This window comes from Recurvomyces mirabilis, assembly GCF_035927965.1.
Source record: "Recurvomyces mirabilis strain CCFEE 5264 chromosome Unknown scaffold_32, whole genome shotgun sequence".
Lineage (NCBI taxonomy): Eukaryota > Fungi > Ascomycota > Dothideomycetes > Mycosphaerellales > Teratosphaeriaceae > Recurvomyces > Recurvomyces mirabilis.
In genome coordinates, this window is record NW_027041966.1 from 252,316 (window position 1) to 271,756 (window position 19,441).

The 19,441-nt window shown below is 53.5% G+C and overlaps 10 protein-coding genes across 10 annotated transcripts; 4 read left to right on the forward strand and 6 right to left on the reverse strand.

Annotated features, from left to right (window-relative positions):
• Positions 1–701: 701 nt before the first annotated feature.
• BRE1 (E3 ubiquitin-protein ligase bre1) lies at positions 702–2,938 on the reverse strand (the record flags this gene model as incomplete). Its single annotated transcript, XM_064842292.1, has 3 exons — positions 702–2,398; positions 2,464–2,680; positions 2,753–2,938. 3 exons carry the CDS (start codon positions 2,936–2,938, stop codon positions 702–704), a joined length of 2,100 nt encoding a protein of 699 aa, XP_064690198.1.
• Positions 2,939–3,495: 557 nt separating this feature from the next.
• On the forward strand, positions 3,496–5,838 carry LTS14_009612 (uncharacterized protein; the record flags this gene model as incomplete). Its single annotated transcript, XM_064842293.1, has 1 exon — positions 3,496–5,838. One exon carries the CDS (start codon positions 3,496–3,498, stop codon positions 5,836–5,838), a length of 2,343 nt encoding a protein of 780 aa, XP_064690199.1.
• A 926-nt stretch (positions 5,839–6,764) lies between these two features.
• On the forward strand, positions 6,765–7,007 carry LTS14_009613 (uncharacterized protein; the record flags this gene model as incomplete). Its single annotated transcript, XM_064842294.1, has 2 exons — positions 6,765–6,822; positions 6,883–7,007. The coding sequence occupies 2 exons, from the start codon at positions 6,765–6,767 to the stop codon at positions 7,005–7,007; spliced, it is 183 nt and encodes a 60-aa protein (XP_064690200.1).
• A 1,144-nt stretch (positions 7,008–8,151) lies between these two features.
• Positions 8,152–8,845, reverse strand: LTS14_009614 (uncharacterized protein; the record flags this gene model as incomplete). Its single annotated transcript, XM_064842295.1, has 2 exons — positions 8,152–8,291; positions 8,347–8,845. 2 exons carry the CDS (start codon positions 8,843–8,845, stop codon positions 8,152–8,154), a joined length of 639 nt encoding a protein of 212 aa, XP_064690201.1.
• Positions 8,846–10,612: 1,767 nt separating this feature from the next.
• LTS14_009615 (uncharacterized protein) lies at positions 10,613–11,330 on the reverse strand (the record flags this gene model as incomplete). Its single annotated transcript, XM_064842296.1, has 2 exons — positions 10,613–11,101; positions 11,271–11,330. The coding sequence occupies 2 exons, from the start codon at positions 11,328–11,330 to the stop codon at positions 10,613–10,615; spliced, it is 549 nt and encodes a 182-aa protein (XP_064690202.1).
• Positions 11,331–11,420: 90 nt separating this feature from the next.
• On the reverse strand, positions 11,421–12,398 carry LTS14_009616 (uncharacterized protein; the record flags this gene model as incomplete). The annotated part of the gene is made up of 1 exon (XM_064842297.1): positions 11,421–12,398. One exon carries the CDS (start codon positions 12,396–12,398, stop codon positions 11,421–11,423), a length of 978 nt encoding a protein of 325 aa, XP_064690203.1.
• A 1,388-nt stretch (positions 12,399–13,786) lies between these two features.
• LTS14_009617 (uncharacterized protein) lies at positions 13,787–14,662 on the forward strand (the record flags this gene model as incomplete). Its single annotated transcript, XM_064842298.1, has 2 exons — positions 13,787–14,537; positions 14,646–14,662. 2 exons carry the CDS (start codon positions 13,787–13,789, stop codon positions 14,660–14,662), a joined length of 768 nt encoding a protein of 255 aa, XP_064690204.1.
• Positions 14,663–14,843: 181 nt separating this feature from the next.
• On the reverse strand, positions 14,844–15,235 carry LTS14_009618 (uncharacterized protein; the record flags this gene model as incomplete). Its single annotated transcript, XM_064842299.1, has 2 exons — positions 14,844–15,122; positions 15,197–15,235. 2 exons carry the CDS (start codon positions 15,233–15,235, stop codon positions 14,844–14,846), a joined length of 318 nt encoding a protein of 105 aa, XP_064690205.1.
• Positions 15,236–15,254: 19 nt separating this feature from the next.
• Positions 15,255–16,626, forward strand: LTS14_009619 (uncharacterized protein; the record flags this gene model as incomplete). Its single annotated transcript, XM_064842300.1, has 2 exons — positions 15,255–15,268; positions 15,387–16,626. 2 exons carry the CDS (start codon positions 15,255–15,257, stop codon positions 16,624–16,626), a joined length of 1,254 nt encoding a protein of 417 aa, XP_064690206.1.
• A 937-nt stretch (positions 16,627–17,563) lies between these two features.
• On the reverse strand, positions 17,564–18,011 carry LTS14_009620 (uncharacterized protein; the record flags this gene model as incomplete). The annotated part of the gene is made up of 2 exons (XM_064842301.1): positions 17,564–17,838; positions 17,912–18,011. 2 exons carry the CDS (start codon positions 18,009–18,011, stop codon positions 17,564–17,566), a joined length of 375 nt encoding a protein of 124 aa, XP_064690207.1.
• Between the last annotated feature and the right edge of the window lie 1,430 nt (positions 18,012–19,441).

Consider the following 19,441-nt stretch of genomic DNA (forward strand, 5'->3'; position numbering starts at 1 on the left):
CGCACATCCCCGCCCCGCTCTTTAGCGACCGAGAGTGTGAAAGTCCCCACCCGCACCCGCAAGCACGAAACCCTCAGCCCTTCCATCGCAAAACCACCCAACTCTGCTAACCTCCTTACCTGAGCGAAGAAGGCCCCAGCGCCGCAGAAACCCAGTGAATGCTCGCGCAACGCCCTTGGGTCGTGTCAAGTAGGGCCCGGGAAGCAAAAGAAGGAAGGAAGAGAGCGTGTCCCCTCCTCCTCCAAAGTCCAGAAAAGTTTCGTCCCTGCTCGTTGGGCTTCGGGGTTTTTTTTTGTCAGATCTTGGACGAAGGTTGGCCCAAAGTACACGATCGACCATGAGGATGGTCGTCGCGGGATCCGGCTGCAGCTCGCATGCTACTTTTCTGTATGGACCGCTCACATGTCGAAGGCGTAGTTGAGCCTAGGCCTGAGCCTGAGCTCGAGCCCGAATCGACGTCGGGGGAGCTTAAGTAAGTGTAATCCCCATATGATCCCCCTGCCCAAACGCCCTCCCACAACTCGGACACTTGCGACTGCGATTCGCAATCAACCCTTGCACGCACTCCTGACAAAACACATGCCCACAGAGTTTAATGACCGTGTTGCGTAGGTTGCGGTTGCAGACAGGACAGATGCAGATTTTCTGTAAATTTTCACACACAAATGGTCAGCTTTCCCATTCGTTCCGTTTCGTTCACGTCAGTTAGAACGTCGTGGGTGTGTGTGCGTGTGGGAGATGGAGAGACTCACCCGCCAATCATCACTACTAGCACTATTCTCCGCCGCCCGCCCCCTCTTCAACCCCTCGACCTGCCTCCGCAACTCCTCAAGCCGAATCTGACACTTCTCCAACTCAACCTCCGCCTCGCGCTTAGCTTTAGCGTCCGCGAGGGCCTCCTTCTCTTTACTCGCCGTCAACACCCTTAATTCGTCCCCTTGCTTCCTCAACCTTTCACTTTCCAGGTGCGCTTCTTTGATTTGCTGATCGAGGGTTCGATGCTGTGTGTCGAGTTTCGATAACGCTTCCTTGCTTTCGGAGAGTTGCCGCTCGAGGTTCGAGACGAGCTCGCGGGTTTTGCCATCGGTGTCTTTGAGTTGGGTCACGATTTCCGAGGAGCGGTTGTTCTGGGCTCGTAAGGAGCGGAGTTCGCCTTCCTTCATGTCTTTGGCTTTCATCGCGGCGAAGTACTTCTGGTCCGCTTTAGCTTTTTCGGCTTGCAGGCGAGAGATCAGTTCTTCTTGCGTGGTGGTGTCAGCGATTTTTTGGGAGGCTATTGCGGAGGATTTGCGCCAGGCGGCTTCCATGGAGGAGAGTTCGTTGCTGAGCATGCTGAATTGGCCTTCCACGGTTCGGAGCTTGGTTTTGAGAGTGCCGTGGTCTAGATCTTCCATGCTCTCATCCACGTCCGAAGGTGCGATCTCGCCGAGTTTCAGCTGTAGACGCTCGACCTCCGACTGCATGGCTGTGATTTTGTGATCGCGTGCTTCAGCCAGTTGTCGTGCTTGGTCGGCTGACGTTCGTCGAGTATCCTCAGCTCGTTTTCGAATCTCCAGCTCTGCCGCTAGCTCGTCACGATTGTTTCGAATTCGTGCAAGATCGGTCTCTGCCCTTGCGATCTGCGCCTCGGACTCGCTGATAGATTCCCGACTCTCATCGTCCAGGTGTCTTCGATATGCCGTCCTCTCGGTCTGTAACTTCTGTGCTTCCTCACGCAGTTGCACATTAGTAACCTCCAGATCATTGACCCGCTTGACAGCATCATCATGTTTCGATCTCAAAGTCTTGAAAAGGGCCGTTTCGGCATAATCGTCGTCCGTCAGGCTGGCCAATTTAGTCCGCGAGGCACTCAACGCATTAGTGAGGCGGTCGTTGTCTGCTTCGATATCCACCGTTTGTCTTCTCTGCCTCTCAGCCACAGCCAGAGCTTCTTGTCTTGCTGCCTCAGCCTCTTGGTGGGAGATCCCGTTTGTAAGCTCGCCGTTGACTTCTGCGAGGTCGCTTTTCACTGGTGTGCCGGCCTTCTTGACAGCCGTGGGTGACGCAGACTCGCCATTGCTACCCATGATGGCTTGTCGCTCCAGCTTCAGCACCTGCTGGCTCTTGGCACGGTCGAGCTTCTTTTCCGCAGTCATGTAGCGCTCTACAGCGGCTTGCCATTTACTACCCAGAGATTCTTGTTCGTCCAGGGCCCGACGTAGTTCAATGGTCTGTTCTTTCTGCTTGGCCATGGTGTCGTTGAGTTGTATTCGTAGTTCCTCAGTTTCAGGTGTAGATGCTGGTAAAGAGCCGAATAGTTCTGCGATGGTGTTTTTGATATTCTGCGCTCGGCCTGATAAATGTTCACTGAACAATTCGCTTGTCTCGAATAGGAGGGCGGAGCCATAGAGTTCTTCTCCTATCATCTTCTCAGCATGTCTTCTCTTCATGTCACGAACGCGGTGTGTATTGTGGAATGCATACCGGCTGTTGAGGCGGCGCTGTGCAGTGGGGTGGGGAGTAATCGGCGAGCCAGGACTCGAAGCTCGTCCAGAACCTGTGAGAACCAGGCGTCGAGGATGCGGAGGTGGTCGTCGTGGAAGCGGGCCTTGGCGCGGGCTTCGCTCAGCTGCTCGTCGAGTGAGTTGCGCTGTCGCTTGTAGTCCTTCATCTGTCGCATGATGGCGTCCTTTTGGAAGTTCTACGAGTCACGTGTTAGTATGAGCGTGATCTTCGATCTAATGCTAGAGAATGATTATGCAAGGCCACGCACCTCGACATCGCGCTCTTTCTCAGCGTCCATGCGCATAGCCTGCCCGTTCTCATCCTTGACCACTCGCTTTGGCCGCGGCGCCAGGTCGTCAGCCTCGACCGCCGCCAAAGATCGCTTGCGCTCATCCATCTTGATCTTGTCAAAGGATGGTAGCGCAGCGGGGGGTGGTGCTTGGGCGGTGGTCATTGGTAAGGCAGTGGTGCGTGCGTGCTATCTATGCCCCAGTGACTCGGTCTGTACTCATGCTGTGTATTGCGCTTGCTCTCACATGAGTATGGAGAGGAGAGGCTGGTTAATTGTGGTTGATTTGGTGGCGGAGATGGTGGTGGCAGGCGCAAGTGAGAACAGGTTTGATGAAAATCTGCAGAACTCGAGGTTGCACGTAAGGAGGTCACGAGGCGGCAGGAGCCTCAGGCATTCACACCTGCTGATTAAGCTGGCACGGTCTTGGCAGGAAAGTGGCTCCATCATGGTCGAATGAATGGATTTCCAATAGCCGAGCGGCATTGGATGAGGTGACTCGAAGCGCATGAGAAGGCTGATACGAAAAATCGCAGTGTGGGGGAGACCATGATACAAAGACAGTTGCAGAGTGAAGGGGACGAAGAACTCTGGTCACATGTTCGGAGAAGCGCCACGACTTGTGGCTTTGCTATCGTGACTCAGCATTCAAGATTGAGCTTCTCTCTCCACCATCACGACCTCTCGTAATCTCCATACAAATTACCATGTCATAGTCAGCAATGTCCCAGCTCATCAGCTCCGGCGTGTCGGGCAAGAGGGTCGCGCCCAAAGTACCGACCCGACGACGAGCCCCTCCACCGGCACCGCCGCCCAAACCACCAGCCGCAAAGCAATCCACCCCGATAGCCATCTCGGATTCAGAGGATGCGCCGACGACCATTATCCCACCGACTCCTCCCCGCACGCAGCCAACGCCTGTCGTCGAGGAGCAGCATGTATCGAGAGTGAGCGGGTCAGCGCCTGGGGGTGATCCCACACCGCCTCCTCCACCGCCGCGCGAGCCTACCCCGCCCCCAGCTCGACAGTCCAACCCTGTACCTGTCGTCCGAACAACGACCGAGCCAGCACCGACAAGCAGCAGGTCGCATGTTGAGCAGCAGTTACGCCATGTGTCACCTGCAAAGGCGACTGAGCCAGTGGTACCGCCAGTCGATACTCCACCCGTTGTGCCAAGCCAACCTTTACCTATTGCGGCTACCGACGTACCAACTGATACTGTTGATACTGGCCGTCAACATGCTACTACTACAGACGCGCAGCCCACAGCGCCATCTGAAAAGCAGACGCGGAAACGCAAGAGCAATGCAGCAGCAGCCAAGCCGGTGCCGAAACGGCAGAAGAAGAGCTCAACCAAGAGCAATGAGACCGTGCAGGCCAATGTGAATGCGGATGCTCCTATTACTCCCGCTGAGTCTAGCGGCCAAGATGCTATCCCGGGTACCTCTCCGCCGTCTGTAGAAGGTCCGCCGGTCATTCAGCAAACAGCTCCCGAGGCTGTCATGACTAAGACGAAAGTGGGCAGAGTGAAGAAACCGACTTCGAAAGCAGCACCCAAGGCAAAAGCGACATCAAGAAAGAAGTCGACTCCGAAGAGTGCTGAAGTGGTTGTAGAGGATGAAGATCAGGAGCCGCCAGCACAGGAGAATCCAGTAGATGAAGAAGAATTGCCCGACGCCGCAGCAATACTCACGAAGAAGCCGAAGACGAAGAAGCCTCGCAAGAAGAAGGCTGCACCTGCTCCACCTGTTGAGGAACCAGCTACTGGCGAGGACCAAGGCGAGATCCTCGAAGAACAGGAACCTCAAGAGGCCGAGGACGAAGAGGACGAAGGATCCGACCCAGAATTGCATGAGATCGATGCGAATACAGTCCAAATGTTTGACATCACACGAAGGACATACAAGTACGGCAAGACGTCAGATCGAGAACGGAAGATGGCTGAGATCAACTGGGATGAGGTCAAACGGAAGCGGTTGGAAGAAGTCGTGCGGATTGAGTCCGGTCAGCAGACGGGCAAGGAGAAGGATAAGCAGAAGGGTAAAGACAAGGAGAAGGAGAAGGGAAAGGAAGGTGAGACGGGTGAGGGTGTGGTAGAGACAACAGAAGGTGGCGAAGAAGGCCAAGCAGCAGAAGGCGAGGGCAACCAAACCTCCCCACCCCCTCCTTCCGAACCCGAAGCAGACCAAGAACCCCCAGCCGAAGGCCTCCGCCTCCGCGTCGTCAACGGCCAAATCGTTGAAGACGAAACCTCGCTCCAAATCAACCACCCCACCGCCACCGCCTCCGACGCCCTCGACGGCGTCATCGAGGAGGAAAACGATCTCACGCTCCGTCTCAACCGCTTCACCTACCTCAATGATCGCCGTCGGGCACCTACGGAACGCGTGCCGCAATGGAGACAGAAGTCCGATCCGTGGGGCGAGGAGAATACGGAGAGGTTTTATGAGGAGTTGGCGCGGTGGGGCACGGATTTTCAGCTTTTGGCGGCTATGTTTCCCGGGAAGTCGAGGAGGATGGTTAAGATGAAGTTTAATCGGGAGGAGAGGGCGGATCCGGGCAGGATTGGGGATGCGTTGTTGGGGCGGTTTGAGAAGAGATCGATTATGCCTGTCCTACCTAGCCTGACAACACCGGGTCTCACTGACGACTCTCTGGCTCCCCCACTCCAGCTCCAGCCCACTGCCACGACCCCAGGACCTCCTCCTCCTACCCTTGCCCCACCCATCATCCTTCCTATCCCCGCCTCCATCAAGCCTCTAAGACCGCAAATGTCCCTCACCCATTACGCCACGGCCTCCGGCCGCTCCCTTGAAGAGTTCACGAAATACGAGGGATATGAGCACGCGCAGAGGGAGATGCGGGAGGATTTTCGGGAGAGGGAGGTCGCTATGCAGGTTGCCCTTGAGGAGGAGAGGGAGTTGGCCAGGCAGGGGAGGTTGGCGGCGGAGATGAAGGAGAAGGTGGTTAAGGAGGGGGAGGGCAGGAGGAAGGGGAAAGGAAGTGGAGGGGCCAGGGGGAGGGGGAGGAAGAAGGGGATTGGGACGTTGGGGGGGAGTGGGTAGGTGGCGTTTTGAGGTTGGTATGTGGTGCGGTGTATGGTTCTTGGACAGGCGATTTATCCATGGCTTGAGCTTCAGGGAGGACTGTAGGAAGAGCTGTTACTGCGGGAAGCACTTCTAAGATTGCTTAGGCTGCAGCGATGGGGTGCAGAAGGCTTTGGTCCCTTTTGTGCAGATGCATGCCTATGGCTGTGCGTACTCCAGCGCAGCAGTCGATGCTGAGGATTGTGGCAGCAGGGCCCCAGATATGAATCCAGCTCAGCCTTATTCCAACACTTGGTCATCCCCCACTCGGAATGTACTTGTTCTCGATCCAAAACAGTTCAGAGATTGTAATAACGATAAAAATTTTACAACATTGGTCAGCGTTGATCTTGGCTCTGTACATTGCTCACTGCAAAAGCATACCAACAACCGTCCAAAGAGTAGCAGAGGGGTCGTCGCTAGAGGGTGACTATCCTTCTCAAAACCGATGACTGCGGCGGTATTGTGAGTTCGAGCTGACCATTCACAGGTGCGTTATGGAGTGACAGGTGCAGCAGGGACAACGCCGGCTCAGGTCGCAGTCTCATCAGACGATCATATGCTATTGCCACTTCAAACAAGCGACAGAGGCCGTGGGGTGGCCTGTGGCCGACGCTGCGCAATGTGTGACTAGGCGAGTATGGCAAAGAAACCAATTAGGGTCAATACTGGCCAAATACAGAATCTGGAGAGTCAGGTCTCTACCCGTGGCCCGTATAAAGCCCCTGTCGCCCGGGAGAGATTGATTCGAATCTGCTACAAGACCCAAGACACGGCAAATAACCTCAGTTGGTATATGTTACAGGCCATCGCGAGATGGCTCCCGGTATACACCGGATCGAGTCTGACGATCCAGCCTACTCCCGAGTGCCATGGCAAGTAAAATTGGTATATGCTCCGCTGACATGCCTGAGGACACACTGCACATCATCGACATGAACGGATTACAGGTCAATGAAGCAAGTAAGCCTGCTGGAACCAAGACCGTATCATATACGAAAGAACCAGCAGACACTCATATAGTCGTCTGCGAGTCGCTCCATGCACTGGATCATTTTGCCACTGTCGGCCATGCCCTCAAAGATAACTGGATCAAGATGAATATCAGATTACCACTGAGTCCAGAGAAATTGGATGGACATTCGTAGGACTTCGTGAATGTATTGACGCATGAGCTTGGTCACACCATCGGCTTGATGCGTGATAAGTGATCTCTTACGAGGTTCTCACTGCTTGTCACTACCAATTAATACAGCATCAGAGGCCGGACGCATTCGGCCAACTCGACTATCACTGCCAAACCGTGGATGGATATGCAGAGGCCGAGGAGAAAGTGAAGAGCTCTCGTGATAGAAGATTTGACGGGATGGATCTGAAGTCGCGGATGGACCTGGTGTAAGTAATGACTTGACTAAGGTTTGTCAAGAGTAATTTCGGCTGATACAGCGACAGATGCAAGCATTGAGACTACGCCGTCGATCTGTTCCCTCGAGCAGCTCAGTGAGTGCAATCAGCACCAACGCCAGACAATGGCTATCACGGTGCGGCTCTACAGCCTCAGAAGAATAGCACCTTCGACTTCCGCTCGATCATAATCTACGATTCCTGGGACAAAGGCATAGAAATGCCGCGAAGTATCGAAGACCACGTTCTTGTTAAAAGAAGTATAGACGCCCGGTATCCTACAACAGGAGGCATCTTTTCGGGCGCTTCGCAAAGCCCAATAGACAAGTCAATTTCGGGTTTGGATATTCTGCAGGTGGCAAAGTTGTATAAGTCGACTGCGGAAGACGTCAAGCGTGCATAGAAGATGGCCAGGAGTGGGTGGTGGCCGTACGAGTTCTTCATAAGAGAGGATGTTAGGACTATGATTGGGGCGATCGTGAAGAGTTCGACTTGGAGAGTGAAAGGCGGTCGCGTGGAGCCCTTGCCAGAATTTGCGTATGAGGCACTTTCGCCGATGCAGCAGGAATGAGCAAAGACCGATGACCTATGATTTGCCGTTCTGATCTCCTGGACCCCGAGAATGCTAGGAGTGCAGCTTAGTCTCCGTTTCCTTAGAGCGGTAGCAAGAAGATTGGGTGCATCACGTAGCCAGTCTGCACGCCTGAAAGCAGGACCAGGCCATCCATAATCTTCCAAGAGTGCTCGCTTGATACTAGAAGTTTGCGGCTGTTGATGGTCAGCGATTGACCGGACACGTCCTAGATAGCTCTCATATACCATGCTCTCATCGTATGTTGGTAGAATACCGCTGACATAGTCTGGGATCCAGTCTGCATCCAGTAGCCGCTAAGTCATACGTCGGAGATAGACTTGTGCGTCCACTCTCGGCCAGTTCAGATAACGATCTAAGAGGTCGCCGCCCTGGGAGTCCACTTCTTGTCTATTGTCGCCGTCATCCAGTTCGTCACCTATCTCATGGATTGTGCCTAGATCTTGAAGTCAGAAGGGACGTCTACATAGGGAGAGACGGCGATTCCATACCGTCGGCTGTGTCAAGCACTACTTGAGGATGTATGTCGTCTTGGCCTTCGGCGAGTAGGATCATACTTGGCCTTGCCCAGCCATCCCGGTGATGTGGGTGATTGTACGAAAGCTTGTCTATGTCACGACTGCGTGCGAGTTCCTCCGGCTCGTCGTAGTTGACTGGCCTCATAGCCATGCCGATGGCTTTGTGCGAAGGCGCATGAGGGAGGCGCCTCATCAGTGACTGAGCCGGAGCACTGATAGGGCTGAAGTTGCCGGCTTGCGACGGATCGATCGCGAAGCCTCCCGGTGGTGCGAAGCGTATCTCATTGTCCTCATAGTGGCCGAGACGGATAAGTACGAAGTACAGATTCGTGATCAAGGATATGATCTCGTCCTCGTCATATTGAGACATCTCAGTCGGTAAGGGGGTCAGATCGACGCTCCTGGATTGGAGGACAAGGACGAATGCAATAATGAAGGCCAGGAACAGCGAGAGGCGAAGGAAGAAAGACATCTAGTGGGAGGTGAAGGTGGTGGCGCATAAGTGGATTACTTGTCCGTGTAGACCGGTCGCAAAACGTAGATCGAGCCGAAAAAGAAAGGCAACTCTTCGCAAAGAGGCGAGTTCACGATGCATTGTGATGGAGATAGTGACAGTCCCAGTGCATTGGCGGATTAAATTGTAGTGTATTGCCTTGCATTGGCTCAACTCTGAAGGTATGCGTGCTGCGGCGACTAAGTCATGATTATCTACCTTATACTGCCGGCTACGCCCATCGGTCTCGCAGCTATCCGCGTGTACTGGTACGTACGCCTGCTAACCTACGATCTATGCTGTCATACCCATTACGCCATCATTCGCTTGCTTAATTTTACCCCTTTGATGTCGTGTGCGCCCATGCGTACAAGCGTCACTCCATGTCAATGCTCGCTAATTCTGTGTCCATATCCACCTTCCGACCTACCGAGTGAGCCATCGTCCTCGTAATATGAGGCTCTACTACTCGATCTCGACGAAGTATGACCGGATCGAGTCGTCTCACTACGATCTGATGCTGGCGGAGGACGGATATCGCGCTGCGGTGAGGCCGAACGAAGTCCGCCTGCTGTATATGGCGACTGTCTAGAAGACATGTATCTGGATGTCGAGCTACTCGAAGGTGGAGCGGGTGGATCATAGTTGCTGCGATCCCAAGAACTGCCCATTCGACCTGACGGGCCTGCGGTCACCGGGAGACCCTGCGATGCGGGAGGACGACGAATGGTACTTGGGTCGTACGAGAAGTTCATGCGAGAGCTAGAATTGTAGAAGGAAGTGGTGCTATAGCGACTGCCGCGATCCGTCCCCGGCATTGGCATAGCGGAGTGACGGCTTGAAGTGCCTCTAGTGTCGACTGCACCGGATGTCGTATGAGGCTCGCTGTCGCATGAGGACGTTGTAGACGGGTAGTAGCGTGAGGATCGTGAAGCCGCTGTAGTTGGGTAATCAGATGATGGTCTGAACGGTCGATCACCGATCATACGAGAATTGACGACGGGCTCAATTCCGGTACGTCCAGATCTATGATCGGAGGCGAATGCACCAAGTGAAACCGTCAGCCTCCCTGTGACCTCCGGCGGTGGAGCAACTGTCGAAGAACCAGCACCATCACGATCGACATGCCCGGGGCGTAGCTGACGGAACCAGGGAAATCGAGTCCCGACGGCGTTGCCTTGGCAGCCAGGTCTGCAGTCCCCGATGCTCAGTCCATCTTCGATACCACGACACTCGCGACCCTCGCGTCGATCTTGACAATGTATGAAGAGGATTCCGTCCGAACTACGTCCGTGGGGTGTCAGATGGCCGCAGGCATATTGCTCGTCGACGACGCGGCACATGTTGTCGACGTAGATGATGGGTATGGTTTGGGATGCGGGTGTTAGTGTGGCTGATGGTGTCGAGGATCATTCAGGAGGTCTAAGGAGGCTCGAATGCTTCGATCTTGTTGCTTATGTGAGTTTCCGTGGTCCTGCTGCCGAAGTTTGATGATTCAATAGACTGGCTAGGCAGACCCTTCTCTGAAGGTGTTCTTGCTTGTCAGCTTGGTTTCGATGGTAATGCATGCAGCACAGGGTCGTTATAACTAGGCGGGATGCTGTCACCGAGATGTGTCTGGCAATCGCGAATGTCACAAGAAGTGTTCCTCGACCAGTGACTATAGGGAGCCCCTGACAAATTCACGAAACATCTCCTTCATCACATCATGATCTGACAAATTCACGAAACATCTCCTTCATCACATCATGATCTGACAAAGACATCATCCGTGAATCTCGTATGCACATCGCCCACCTCCTCCATAACTCCCGCCACGCCCCTCGCAGGCTCCACGTCCTGCAACAAAGGCGCCTGCAGAGCGACACCAATGCCGAACGGCGACAGATCCAGATCCTCCCGTAACTTCCAAAAGCCCCAGTACAACGGTATCACGATCATCACGGCCAGAACTTCGAGGAGTGCGACTCCTGCGAACCAGCGAAAGTCGGAGCGGAAGATATTTTGCTCTGTCGTCTGGTGCGCAGTAAAGGTCTGGTTGATGCTCAGTCCTGGATCGATCAGATCGGTCAAGTTCGCCCAGAAGGCACATGCGTCTGCTGCGCGGTACATCATGTCGTGGAAGCTGTCGATGATGGCAGGCGTAGGATCCATCCAGGATAGGACAATGTCCGGATCGTCAAAGGCCGTGAGCACCGAGTACTTCATCGTCTCAGTGGTGTAGTTTGCTGGATTCTAGCGGGTGCCAATCCATTCAGCACTTGTATTGGTCCGGATCGTGGAGGCTAGGTATTGGTACAAATATCTCATAGTGTCTGGTCGGTCTTTTGAATCGATGTCGCCAGTCCCTAATGCAGGACCAGTGTTGTTGACAAGCGATAATGTATCGCCTGTTTCTATGTACAAAAACTTTCCATCGAGGACTTGCATAGTGTATTCCACTATGGCGGGTCTCCACACGCATGATGTCTGGGTGTAGTTGCCTGAGCCATTGATATTGTTCATAAAGCCGGTCGTGAGCTGCATCGTCTCTGGCGCGGGAGATAAGCTGGCATCATCCGTAGGGATCTTGGACGTTATCGAGAGTACAAAGACCGGTTGTGTGCCGTAGAAGTCTTCGGGTTGCGAGATCGTAGCCCCAGGTAGCGTTGGCATCATGCCAAGTGTTCTTGCTGATTTGCCATGTATCGCTTGTGCAATTGCTCCTCGCAACACCTGGACCGGCGATGTTGCCATTCCAACTTCCTTTAGAACTTGCTAAAGAGTCTTGCCTTGATAAGCTTGGAATGACAGTCTGGCCAGTAAGCCACGTATACGTCGCGTACTGAGCCCCAAGCCCTGGCACGAATGTACCGTCAGCGATGATGCCCGAGAAGCCTTTCGGAAGTTCCGGTGGAAGGGTGATGTTCATCGTCATCAGTCCACTGTGTGCAGCACTATGGACGCTGGATGCACGTTGTAGCAGCGCGCCATCAATGAACATTAACGGCACGCAAATAGATGCCGCTATAATCGTGCTCATTTTCCTGCGGCCGTGGAAGGCTGCACGCATCACGCTGAAGCTGCTTTGCCATTGCTCTTCGAGTTCGCGAACAGTAGTGCCTTGGGATGCTCGATACCACCAAGCCACAGGTACTGCTCGGGCATATGCAAAATTCAAGGCGATAATCGCCAGCGCCGCTGCGATGGCCAGATATACAGTGGGTTGAATCTTCCAGCTTGAGGTAGTCTGGCCATTGGATATTACGAGTATCATCAGGGAGATGAACATGCTACCGATGGTTATGCAAAGAGCGATAATGCCAGCAATCGGCTGCAGTCGGATCCATGTGGAAAGAAAGTATCGTGATATAGTGTTTACTCGGGCCTTCTGTATCAGAGAAGCATCAGCTGCCGATTCCATTTCGTCGACGGTGTCACGCGTCGCAGTATGTTGTGGTCGCTTCGCCATTTCTATGGCTTCTCCAGGACCTCCAGCATCCGAGACCCAGGATGACCTAGAAGACCCTGCAATAGTGTATTGTCCTGGCATGATGTCGAGCTGTTCACGTTTGTGAGAACATAAGTAGTCTGAAACCCGGTGCGGTCACGAGTACGGTTCCTCAGCAGAACATAAAAGCGTGAGGATACTCACTCAACTTTGTCGCCCTCACCGGGGCATTGCCAACAGTGGTGGATGCACAAGGCTACCGATCCCTGGAGGCACAGTCTCGTTGCAATGCATCTCGAGACCGCAAGCCGCCTTGCCGGGATCGTGCATAGCTGCGTACGGGAACAGCTGGGTCTGTGAATAGAAACATTCATACCCACATGCTCATTTGCTGTAGACATGTCCTCAACTGCAATCATCGGCATTCGTGTACGTTTCATGATGAGCGAAGTACAGAGCAAGGAAGGCAGGAAGAGGGAAGTAGCAGCTTGGTAACGAAGGGGGTCCGAAATGCTGGTAGCCGTGCTGCCGATTACAGCAGTCGTTCTCATGGCTACGTAGATCTTCGACAACTTGACTGTGGTAGTAGAAGGCAGACCCCTCGGACGACTTCACCCTACCACTGGAGCTGCTCTGCTCTGCTCCGCCAATAGTCCTTCACACTACGCAACCTACTCCGTGAGAGTCAAAGACAGTGAGGCACCGACATTCTATCAAACATGTAGTGAAGTGGCTGTCTTGCTTCCGGACATCTGGAGTAGATCTCGCTTTGTCCCTCATCAAGAATGCTATTGCTATCGATCAGACATGTTTCATGGCACCAGATCTCCATCTGCCACCACACCATCAATGGCATTGTCTCCAGGTAGGAGGAGAGGCTGACCTTTACATAAACCCACCCGACCCAATCCAAGATGCACCCCAATAGATCGTCATATCTGTACTCACCCTCTCAAGTAAGCACCATGACCCTGGCAACCCTCTGGACCCGCAACACCAGTAAGTCGCAAGTTTCCAACACATCACCCCGCTCCACCACCACCACCACTGCCACCACCGCCTGCGGTCACAAACGCAAATGCTCCCTCGTCAGCACCCGCCCACGCTCGCCTTTGCCTCCTCCACAGCCAATTTCGAAGCGCAGCGTACACAAACTCAAACTCAAACTCCTGCAACCAGGAGAGTTTGATCACAGAGACACCTACGAAGAAGTGAAGTCTTTCGCCTCAGGAGCCGAAGGCCACACTACTCTCGTCCGCTCAATTAGTCAAGACAAGCTACTCGTGTGCAAACACCTCCACGCCTTTTTCTCCCTGCCTAGAAGTCAGGGCGCTGGGTCCCAGGAAGCGAAGATCTTTCTAGATGTCTTATGAGGAGGAGGCGGGGAGAGGCATGAGAATATCATCCACCTTTTCGGCGCTAAAGAAATAGTCGGAGGAAGGTGGGAATTGTATTTCGAATCCTGTTCCGGCGGGGATCTAAACGAGCAGATGGCATTCTTCGCACGACTTGGTGTGAAGGATTTGGGATCTTATGCGCTGGTGCAGAGGTATGATCCCGTCTGGGCCGCGAAGAACTTGCGTAATTCCTGTCGAGTGAAGGTGGTGCCGCAGATTCATGTCCCGATCGTGTTCATCCTCCACGTCTTCATCAGCTTGGTCGATGCGCTAGCTTACATCCATCATGGACTTCACCGAGTCAACAGTGAGCAAGAGGACGAGTTGCATGAAGTTGATCCGAATCATATCCCCATCATCCACGGCGACATCAAACCCCAGAACATCCTCCTCCGCTGGCCGGAGGGAAAACCATATTGCGGGCTCCTTATTGTACTCGCGGATTCCGGCTGTGCGGAGGTGGCGAGTCAGAGTAAGGGGGTTTGTGGGACGGAGGGGTATGATAGTCCGGAAGTTGCGGCCTTCCTACAGCTGAGGAAGAATGATCGTGCCAGATATGAGCGGGTGAAGGATTCGCCAGTTATGAGCACGAAGTCGGATATTTATCAGTTGGATCTTGTGATGTATATCTTGGCCACGTATGCGCTGTGGTCGATTGGGGAGGCGAGGGAGAGGGTTAGGCTGCCGCCAGGTTACGATGAGTTTGCGCAGGTCAAGAAGGAGTTGGAGGAGGCGATGAATTGCTGTTCGGAGGTCCAGCCAGGAAGGCGGCCGGAAGCGAGGGTTCTTCTGGTCAAGGCGAAAGTATTGAAGCTGAGGCGAGATCGGCTTGTCGAGAGATATGGTACGCTGCCCAAAGCTGTATGGCGGAATCTTACAGGTGATTGACTAGAGAAATGTGAGCAAGAATCTCGCAAATCGGTACTGATTCTTTTTGCCACCGTGTCAGCAGGATTTATGACAAAGTGACCCGGGGTCTCTATCGTCAGCGTAAGTTCTATATGACCGAGGCAAGCGCATATTTCTGATGACCAATATTGGACCATTATACAAGCATATCAACCATCCCACACCCATGCAACCCGCTAATCGAATCCCAACCCGTCTCAGATCCCAAACCATATCATACACCTCCCAATCAACTACTGCTCTACCGCCTCTTCTTCTTACTACTAGTATCCGCCACCTTCTTCTTCTTCGGCGCCCCCTTGCCCCTACTCTTCGCAATCTGAATATGCTCCAACCGGTCCTCTTCAAACGCGTCGTACATCTCGTAGCCTGGGTATAAGGCCTTAAGGTCTTTGAAGGTGGCTACGCGACGCGGGTAGTAGGCGGCGAGCGAAGGGCCTTTGAGGCGTTGGCGCAGGATTTTGTTGCCGAGGCGGAGGTTGGTTGGGTTGTAGATTGTGGAGAAGATGCGGGATTGGACCTGGTGGGGGGTATGTCAGTGGTGGTGTGTAGTGGTGGTGGTTGTGAAGGGAGGAACCCAGGGGCGAGGGATACCTTCATGAGATCTAGTATTCGGGAGCGTGGGACGGCCATGATTGTGCTGGTTCTAATAATGGTTGTTCTTGTGTGAGGATGTTCTGAGAGGATGATCAGGGTATGCGCCGGCGAAACTGTCGGGCCGATGAGAGCTCAAATACACAATTATCCATCCACCACAACTTCTTTACTGGTTGACTACCAACAGCTCATCTCCTTCGTTGCCGCTTCGCACTATAGCAGCGCTGAGGAGAGCTGTCAACACCGTCATCATGAACAACAAACGTCCCTTTCAAGACGATCGCCGCTCGGGCTACGGCAACCACAAGAAGCAGAGGCACGACGGAGGAGGCTATAGCCAGAATGGCAAACCTCAGTACTCCTCTCAGGACAACAACGAAAGGCCGGAACAACCCCAAGACTACACCGACGCCATCGCCAAGCTCCCCCCACCAATAACCACCCTCCCCCCAATCCCACCCTACACCCCCTTCACAGTCCCCACACACACCCTCCCTCCTCTCCCCCAAATCCTCTCCCCATCTCTATCCCTCGCCCCCTTCCGCCACAAATCCAGCCTAACCACCCACTCCCGCTCCTCCACCAACCCCACCACCACCGAAGAAATCACATACGAAAAACTCGAATTCCTCGGCGACGCCCAACTCGAACTCCTCGCCTCTCGCCTTTTATACACCCGCTACCCCCACCTCACATCGGGTCAACAATCTCAACTCCGTGAGCTGCTCGTGAAGAACGAAACCCTGGCCGAATTTGCCCGGGCCTATGAGTTTGAAAAGAGGGTCCAGGTGGCGGATATGGAGCGTATGGTCGCTGATTCGGTCGCGAGGCAGGGGAATAAGGGGTTTAATAAGGTGTTGGGGGATGTGTTTGAGGCGTATGTCGCTGCTGTGATTTTAGCTGGAGGGGACGAAGGGTGGGCGGTGGTGGAGAAGTGGATGCTTGGATTGTGGGCGCCGAAGTTGGTGGAGGCGGCGGGGAAGGATCGGAATCTGCTCTCTGCTTCTACGCTGCTTCGGCATGATGATGGGGAGGGAGTTGGTGGGGTGCGGAGGTATAATCCGGCTGCTAAGGCGGAGTTGCAGAAACTTATCCTGGGTGGCAAGGGCACGAAGTTGGATTATGAGGCTTATCAGAAGAGTGTCGAGCTGAAGGGTGATATGCTCGGTCAAAATCGTCATTTCATCGCTGTTTATCTTACGGGGTATGGGCAGGAGAGACTTTTGCTTGGGAAGGGGGAGGGGAAGAATAAGGTCGAGGCGGGGAATTGGGCTGCGCAGGTTGCGATGTTTGGGGAGATGAAGGGGATTGTGGAAGAGTGTGCTGAGCAATTGGAGGCGTTCCGGGAGCAGAGGAGGAGGGAGAAGGAGAAGGAAGGGGCTGAGGAGGCGGCTGCTGCTGCTGCTTCGGCCACGGTGAAGGAGTGAAGGAAGCCGCGGCGGTGAAGGCGTGAGGGAGCGAGGAGTGATGATATGAATGCGCGGGTAAGTAGTCGAAAATGGTCAAGTATGATCTCCTTCTCACTGCTTCTCCTCGCTGGTCTTATCAAGAAGCCCTTTCCTTGCACCTTCTAGCTCTCGCATCACCCGTGTACAGTGCCAAACAAGGATGAGATTGACACGGCTATGCATCAAAATTCCACCCCTTTCATACGACCTCCAACCACGCCTCAAGCAAATATCCACCTCATTTTGCTGATGATATCGCACCCCCGCCAGCCCCCATTATCTGGCCCGGGGATGCGAACGCTGGATACTATTTGCCATTCCTGGGAACTTAGTCTCTCTTTGGGAGACTGTATCGGCCTACAGGGCTGAATTACTGCTGCCCGGAGTTGGGATGCTGTATCGTACAGGGAAGTTTCTTGTCAGTATCCTTACTGCGACCCCGGCGGGATCTTCATCTGATTTCAGCTCTTGTACTGCGTTCCGCCTACACAAAATCGACACTGGTCGCTGGGATATTACAGCAACCACAACCTTTGTTGGAAATTTTGAGGCAGATCACATTGGGGCGATCCTGCAGCTATTGCAGCGGGATAACATATCTTGAGCTGCTATGTCAGCCTTCAGCCATATAGAGAGTATCATCGCTAGTTAGGATATCTCGAGAGATCAGAGGTAGTTCGATACATAAGGTAAGGTAAGGTGAGATGGAGTATTCTAACAATTGTCCCAGCGACATGATTGTTACTTAAGCTGCTGTGTCGGTGGCCGGGTATGCAAATGTATCATTGCTTGTTGGGATACGCACATACGGGCTTCAGGAGGGGTACAGACAAAGTTAAGTGGGAGAAAGAGTGGAGCGACTACGGAGTAGAGTAACAGTCCTCTCGACCGCCCCAAACTGGCCCTGTTCTCACTCCTACTCCTCCTCCTCCTCCTCTCCCAGTTCCTCCTGTGCCGCCATTAAGACGGCCAATGGCACACCACCACGCGCAAGATCTGCCCCCGTCTCCCCTTGCCCCTCCTCCTGCTCCGCTCCCAACCTCCTGTCCTCACGCTGCATGCTCGTCAATATCAATGCCGCGTTGACATCGATTGGGTCGAGCTCACCTGGTTTCAGCGCAGCTTGCGCTGCGTCTCGACGACCACGCAGCAGGAGAGCGCGGTCGAAGATGTCCTGGGCGGATGGGGAGCCTGGGGAGTAGGGGTACAAATCAGCTATGTTGGTTGTACTGTATGTTTGGGAGGAAATAGTGGTACGACTCACCAGGAAGCGTCGCGGACAGAGTCGCACAGTCTGCCAGCGTAATTACGCGGCGGAGGAAGAGAAGCAGGATGATCCTGTCGTGGATAGGGCCGAGAACCATCTATGATAGGCACGAAAATGTCAGTAGAGTCCTCTGGGAAGCTGTGGAATCAGATTGAACGTACAGTGGCGGTGTTGGTGGTGGTACTGGTGGTATTGTCGTATGTATATATGTATGTATACCTGTTGCAGGAGCAGATGTGCAGTGGGTTTGCGGTTGAAGTAAGAAGCAGAAGCAAGCGAGCAATCAAGGAGAGGAGAAAGGAGAAAAATGGCAGCGCGGTTGCGAGATCGACGCTAGCTTGGTTTGTCCGTTTGCTGAGCACGTGTTCCGGTTAGGAAAGGCACGGGAAGAGTCACGGGACGACGTCAGGGTTCCGTGGTGATTCACTTTGGTGTTTGACGGATGTTTGGCGGTTGTATGCGATGACTGAGGTGGGTCGTGTGAGAGAGAATCATTGTTTTTAGCTGTTTAGACGATGAGAGAGCATCCAGAGCGATATTATCCTTTCTTGGTAGGATTTCCCAATTAGGAAGGCACGGGGGCCAGATGTGGATTCTGATTACGCGGGATTCCAAGATAAAGAGGCTCGAATCAGTCAGTGTATAGTTCTCCAGCATAGTATCGTGCTGCGCTACTTTCGGGACGAGCTACTGAGAAGGCGAGTAAAGACCAAATCTCTAACGCAGCCAAAGAGATTCCGAGATAGCCAAGTTGTAAGCCGCAAGTGCATTGCCATTCGATATAGTATCGCGGTATAGTGCAATTGAGAGTCGATACTGGAAAGGCAGCGCGAAGGCTGCTTAACAATCTTGACAGGACTTTGTGCTAACACCGCGAGGTAATAAGTAGGCACCCAGGTGTCTGTTAACGGACTACTGCGGCCGAAGAAGCTCAAGATCATCGTTGTGATGCCGAAAGTCGATACCTCCTGGAATCTCGGCGTCCAGTCAAAGGTTGTGGCGTAGTGCACAGACGTGGAGAGCCACCCATCGGACCCGCCGCTCAGATGGTAAGTGACTTAGGTATTCAGCACGTCTTTTGTTCCAATATCTGAACCTGCCAGGCTGGACAATTGGCTATCCATAAGCCAGGAAGAGGTGAGGTTCAAAAGTCGGGAACATCCTATTCCGTACCGAGTCCCAGGTTCGGTACCGAGAATATCATGCCGACTCGCTTTCTCATTTCTTCCTCCCAAGACTATTGACTCACCAGCTCCATCAAAACTGGTTTCTGAACGTATGCGAGGAACATGCTACGGCCGATAAAGGCAGGTTGGCTTGTGCTTTGACATGGCGGGAATAATACAGATGGTAGGTGAAGTTCACGAGTGGAGAGAATACGACGCAGGAACATCTAGGCTAGAAGATGGGCCAAAGTATATATTCAAGGCGATTTTGAGCTGCACAATAGCAGTTCATCTCTCGATATCCCTAGAACACCCCGTTCACATTGGCATAGGACTTGTTCTCAAAGACGGCATTCAATAC